Genomic DNA, 6,000 nt, shown 5'->3' with positions numbered 1-6,000 from the left:
TCAGCTGTCAGATGGCCGTGACTACCTGCTCTCTCTGGAGCATGTGGCTGCGTGGGTAGCCGACAGGGTGCTGCCCTTTCTAGCGAAACGTAGCGATGATGACAGCGAGGACTCTGAGAAATCTCAGCCACAGCCGCTGGCTGCAGAGATAACCGAGGTGAGCTCCACAGTTCATTTTGTAAACATGTGTTTATATCAAGAGCTACTAAAATATTGAGGCATTTAATTTGGTCAAACAAGGAAAATGTGTGCGGTTTCCATTAAAAGGAGACGAGGCTCTGGTTTCCAATTCAGCACAAATGTGTGATTTAGGCTCACATGATGGGTCATCAGCCTGTCTGTTTAAAGAAATACCTATTAGCTATTTCAAAGAAGAGCAAAGATAAATTCAGATGCGAGGTCGGTTTGTGACGAACGGTTGTGGTTACGTGACGAGTAAAGTCAATCCAAGCAAAAGATTTCTCTTAAATCACATCTCCTCGTGCATAAATTGCCACTTTCGATTGTTAACTCACTCATTTTCACCCGGGCACACAGAGCCAAGGCTGAGTTATGTTGTTATCCAGAACATTAGGTTTTTGTGGAGCCTTTTTTCCTCCTGCTCCCAGGACTTTCTGTTCTGCTTGGTAAATTTAGACTTCATTGATTGTTCTGCCTGAGTCCACACACACTCTGTACATGCCTCCTCCGGTTAATACTGCCGTGGTGAAATAGCTTTATTATCTCATTTAAGCATTATCTGTTTGTTTCCATTTTTTTTATTATTACCTGTCACTTTGAGTGTTGAAAATAAACCTGCTTGTGTTGGACATAAAAATTAGCATTATGCTAACATGTAGAGTGGGTGTAATCCGTATTTGTTGTTTTTGTTTTGTTTCTTCACAGAGCTTCCTGACAGTATGCCGTGACGTTTTGCTCGTGGGTTTGGGCGATGAGACATTCAAGGGTCAAATCCTACACCTGTGCTCGCTCATCCTCCTCTCAGGTGAGCGTTTCAGATGGTCTGCATGTCTGTAGGTACGCCGAGAAATGCCAGGACTTTTGTTTTTCCGAAAATAGCCTATTTCACCCAAGGTAGAGAGTTGCTCCACATGGTTTACAAAGCATCTTATTTTTAATGAGATCAAATGCAAAATGTATCCACATGTCTACTCTTCTCTCCCTCCCATCGCGTTTTCATGGAAAACGAGGAGAGTGGGAGGTAAAGCGTTGCACTATTTTCCCCGGAGCAGGTCTACACAACTTAATAGTGCATTCCTTTTTTTAGTTATCAATCTTTTTTGTTAGAAGAAAAGAAAGGTTGTTAAGAAAAACTGATGAAAATTGAAGATTTGGCAATTAAATTAACGCTGCTTTGTGTTTTCAGAAGCGGGCTACCTGTGCATCCCTGCAGTGTTGCCAATTTTGAAGGAGGTGGCAAACAGCTATGCACCTGAGGACAGCAAGGAGCCTGAAGAGGATCAGGAGGATCCAACCACTGTTATTTTAGGTGTGGTGTCAAACATTTTCCAGAAGATTATAGAGCTCTTGGCCCGTCGCCTTAGGAAGGATCCAGAGGAAGGAAAGCAGGTTTTTCAAAATTTTTATTTATTAAAGTCTCTGATGGACCTGGCTGTTCCAGTAACTGAGCTTTAACTTCCATGAAATGTTCTCTTCCTGCTCTGATGCAGCTCTGTCAGTCAGCTGTTCCCGGTCTGACGGACTTCCTTCAGGTGGCCCAACTCTGGGACCGAGCACCTCTCAGCGGGGTCTTCTCTACTTTATTTGCTGTTATCGTTGTGGAGAAGAGACATTTGCTTCAGAAGGTGTGAGCTGACAGAGGAGGGTAGCAGCACAATGGAAGCACTCAGATTATAAACGGTTATCCTGCATTTTCTGAGACTGATGTGGGACTTTTTGGAAATATTAACGAGCAGTTGTGTTCATGTTTTTTAAAGATTGAGCATCCTGAGGCGGTGATCATCCCAGAGTCAGTGGACGACATGCCTCCTTTGTCCAGGATCTTGCTCTCTGTCCTCCTCAAGTCACAGCCTGTTACCAGGTCAATATTGAAAGTTTCTTTTCATTAACTTCCATGAATGAGTATTCCAGAGTCTAATGGTTTGCTGTTGCTTCTTTTAGGGCATTTCTGGCAGAGGTCTGCACATCTGTGGATTCCGAGGCCATCGGCAATCTCGTTGAACTCGCAGCCGTCCTGCACGTCTTGGCGGTCATCAAACACGGTGAGCTTCCACTACCATAAACGTAAAACTTCAAAACTGAACATTTTTCCCTCTGGTCCTAACGACACATTTCACTTGCCGCCTGTTAGCCGGACAGTCTAAAGCGGGCTTGAAGAGCGCAGCTGTGTCCGTCCAGCAGCAGCTTTACAAACATGCAGTCACCTTTGCAGACAGCACAGACGTCCAGAGGTAAGCGAGGAGGAAATCTGATGATTTTGTTTTGTGAACTTGTGAATAATAATAACTACATTTGGCTAATCAGCTTTTTTTTCCCCCAACAGGGTTATTTATGAATCTTCTGTGACGACTTTGAATGAGATTCTGCATTTATGAGTTCCAACTTTAAAAGACAGAAGTTTCTATGTGATGTATTTTCTGCTTTATTTTGTTTTGTTTGGTCTGCTTTCCTGAAGGTCGATTTTCCCCAGCCACCTTTGTTTTAAGGGTTTGGATTAATACCAGGAATACAAAGTTTTCCAAGGCTCACTAAACTCCTGCATTGTATTTATTTCTTGATCACATACAATACTCAGTTCAAGTCTCAAACTTTCTATATTTATGTTAACAAATACAGATTGAGAACTTGACTTAAGAAATATGGTGGGACTTTTCTTTTAAGCTTTCACTTGTCATATGTTTTTTGAAAACAATTTGAAATGCATATCTTCATCGTGTGTGTTTATGTGTCTGCTGCTCTGTCAGCTTGCAGTTTGCTGCTAATCAGAATAAAACAAACGGTATCAATCAGCCTAAATTTGATGTTTATTTCCTCCTCAGATTTTTTCTTGCCCGTGCAGCGCTTTGCAGAGTAATAACAGAGAAAACAAGCCGTAAATCATCCTCTCACTTCCTTTCATTCTCAAAGAGGGAACCGCTTCCATTTTCAGACTTTACATACGCTTCTTAAATATTTGTTAACACTGCAGACAGCAAAGCTTCTAGTCTAGATTCACCGCTTCATCTTTTGTCCAACACAAAGGAACAAACTATATGCTTTTGCCATATTTTGTTGATGTCACCAGTTCATCTAAATTCCAGGGTTAAAAAGAACGTAGCAGATTGTAATACTTAATCCACTTTAAGTTTTATAGAATTTAGTTTCTACCGGGTTGTTTTAGAAAATCAGGAATACAGCTATGATGAACACAAATGGAGACATTAAAAAATGTACTATATAAAAGTTTAAAGCTAAAAAATTTAAGTAAATTAAATAAAATGAAATATATGTGTATATATATTTTGTTAATATTAGCCCTGTATTTATTTATTTTATTATAAATATATAAATAATAAATTTATATTGTATTATTTTAATGCACCTGTACTCTAGAAATGTAGTAGCAGCTCATTCATTGATATTCATGTGCAGTATTTCTGTAACTCCCCTGCAGTGCGCGTCATTTGTTTCCCCCAGTCATCTTAATCAGCCCTATCAATCAATCTGAAGATGTGGGGGTTTTCACCCCCCACCCCGGTTTCTGTATGTTGGCTGCAAGGCTTTCGGGTAGTGATCATTCACATCTCCCCTCTCCTTTCCATCCATGCACCCCTCCCGGCTCGGTTGCATGCTGCACGCATCATCCCTCCTCACCATGTGTGTGTTTGACGTCAGAAACTTAGGAGGGGCTCCTCCGTGAGGCTGGTTGCTGTTTGTGGTGCTGAAACAACGCCTGTATTGTGTTGCCGTTTAGCCACTTCGGCTCCAGTTTCTACCCGTTTTTTCCGTATTGTTATTATTATTATCTGAGCCCTCCGACATGCTCTCTCTGTGAGTCTCCTCCGAGCGGCCGACACTTTGAGTTTGGCGTTAAACAACATGCTGTTTTAGCGGAGGTGAGCGATGGATTGGAGTATAGGCAGGAGCGGTATGGATTCAGTCTGGTGTCCCGTCCTCTTCGCTGCATTGGCTGTCAGCCTTTGCTCCTCACCTGCCCTCGCCGACAGAAAATTTGGTAAGCAGCTGTGCTCCACTTTCTGTTATTGCTCTCTTTTTTGATAACATATCAAGTGTTTTGGGTTTTTAGTTGTTTTTGTTTTGTATATACGCTCACAGGCTCTGTCCGTGGTGCTAAATCCTCCCGAGTTGCCCTCTTTTGGCTCGATCTCTAATATAAACAGTTGCTCTCTTTGCAGAAAAGTTCCTAATGCATGCTGAGACTCATAATGTCGGTATTTGCAAACAGTGTATCACCGTCTTGGTGCAAACTTACCTGTGCCGTGGGCAAGACCGGATGAAACCTGAACAGGGAAAAGTTACATAACCTCTCAGGCCTCATGGACGCAATCTTTTCTGTAACACTTTTTTGTGTGTGTGACCATCTTTTACCTCCTTCATCTCTAGCAATGCATCCCATTTCATATGCCTTAAACAGTTTCCCAGCACATAAAAATTACTCACACGTTCCCTTAAGGAGCATGCAATTTTAAACTCAGTTAAATATTTGATGACATCCTATATGCTCCCCGGGAAAAGAGGGCATATTTCACATTGCTATGTTTCATATTCAGACTTGGCTGAGGTAAATTTTCATTACCCTTGATTTGTTCTTCCAGCCCTGCCTCAGACACTGCTCTGTGATTTGAAAGAAAAGAGTGGCAGATGTCCAAAGAGTGATGTATTGGAGCAGCCGCAGTGATAATTGTCTCCGTTTAATGAGACATATGAGAGATTAAATGATTCATTTTCCTGCTTCAGCAGTGTGTGAGCTCATTTACACTGGAAAAAAAATCAGATGTACTGATCCAGGATCAGGAGGCGGAGCACATATTTTCATAAACTTTATCATGAGCTAGAGGCGAATATAGGTCTCTGGTTGCCTCTTCTGCTCTGATGATTCATACAGACACTGTGTTGCATCACATTCTGTGTATTTAGAACAGGAGGAAGCCTTTTGGTAACCTGTTTTCTTATTTTTTCATATAAACACACATATTCTAAGTGATCAGATTAACAAATACAATAATATGGAAAGCCCAGAACTTACCCTTTTGTTCACTGGGTTTTTCTCCCTGCAAGTTAGCTAATTTATTCTTCAAATTCTTGTGAATGAGTCGGTGCTCATATTCCCCGAGTGCATTTCTCTCATTGAATTCTCAGAGTGTTTTTCTGTGTGTGTGAATGAGGTCTCCATTGTCAGAGTGTGGCTGAGAGTTGGGGGTGGTTATTGTTTTTAATGAGCCCCACTGCGGATTATGCCATGTCATAGGGAAGATTTGGATCAAAGTGCACTCATGATGTGACTCTATTTATATAGCTTATGTAAAGCTCTCTCCATATGTGTATATATTTATGTAAATATATATGTGTCTTGATCTAAAAATAACCACATCGTTGTGTTTGTGTGGGAGAGACGGTGAGAGCACGCTGTGTGTGGGTGTATACATCCTGCATGTCTGAGAGCACATGAAAGCCAGACGGAGAAAATAAGTTTGCAGCTACAAGCTCTGAAAATGCAGTTAATGGCTGTGATATTTAAGTAGTGGTGTGAATTTATGTCCATACGCACAACATTTTCCACATTGGCTCAAAGACTCCACCCCTGAGACACTTCAGCAGTTATCCAAACCTATTATTTGCTGTGTGGGAATAAAGAGATGAGCATTAGTGTTTTCATCGATTCTGCATACAGGTCAACTCAACTATTGATTCCTGATAAATGTTCTTTGTAGAATGAAAAGAAGACCCACACCAAAGACTGTATATATAAGACTGATATGGCACTATGACATCACTAGATAGGCACAACCTGTTTGGTTGTTTTTTAATAAATAGGACAAA

General features: G+C 41.2%; 2 protein-coding genes across 4 annotated transcripts in view; both read left to right on the top strand.

Annotated features, from left to right (window-relative positions):
• ncapg2 (non-SMC condensin II complex, subunit G2) overlaps nt 1–2,969 on the top strand; it is a 13,371-nt gene extending 10,402 nt beyond the window's left edge. For both annotated transcript variants that reach the window (XM_085171843.1, XM_085171842.1), the window contains exons 19-26: nt 5–157; nt 886–985; nt 1,367–1,569; nt 1,671–1,805; nt 1,938–2,041; nt 2,122–2,222; nt 2,312–2,411; nt 2,504–2,969. In XM_085171843.1, coding sequence (XP_085027969.1) covers nt 5–157; nt 886–985; nt 1,367–1,569; nt 1,671–1,805; nt 1,938–2,041; nt 2,122–2,222; nt 2,312–2,411; nt 2,504–2,555 — 948 coding nt within the window. In that variant the 3' untranslated portion in view covers nt 2,556–2,969. The remainder of the gene's footprint in view (nt 1–4; nt 158–885; nt 986–1,366; nt 1,570–1,670; nt 1,806–1,937; nt 2,042–2,121; nt 2,223–2,311; nt 2,412–2,503) is intronic.
• Nucleotides 2,970–3,747: 778 nt separating this feature from the next.
• Nucleotides 3,748–6,000, top strand: part of ptprn2 (protein tyrosine phosphatase receptor type N2) — a 148,965-nt gene continuing 146,712 nt past the window's right edge. Inside the window, exon 1 of one of the 2 annotated variants that reach the window (XM_085171846.1) lies at nt 3,748–4,174. In XM_085171846.1, the coding sequence (XP_085027972.1) occupies nt 4,063–4,174 (112 nt within the window). In that variant the 5' untranslated portion in view covers nt 3,748–4,062. The remainder of the gene's footprint in view (nt 4,175–6,000) is intronic. The other variant, XM_085171845.1, reaches the window with a different exon arrangement.

The sequence above is a fragment of the Neolamprologus multifasciatus genome, chromosome 9 (assembly GCF_963576455.1).
Source record: "Neolamprologus multifasciatus chromosome 9, fNeoMul1.2, whole genome shotgun sequence".
In the NCBI taxonomy this organism is placed as follows: Eukaryota; Metazoa; Chordata; class Actinopteri; order Cichliformes; family Cichlidae; genus Neolamprologus; species Neolamprologus multifasciatus.
The sequence above is the reverse complement of the archived record's forward strand: the minus strand, read 5'-3'. Positions and strand labels throughout refer to the sequence as shown.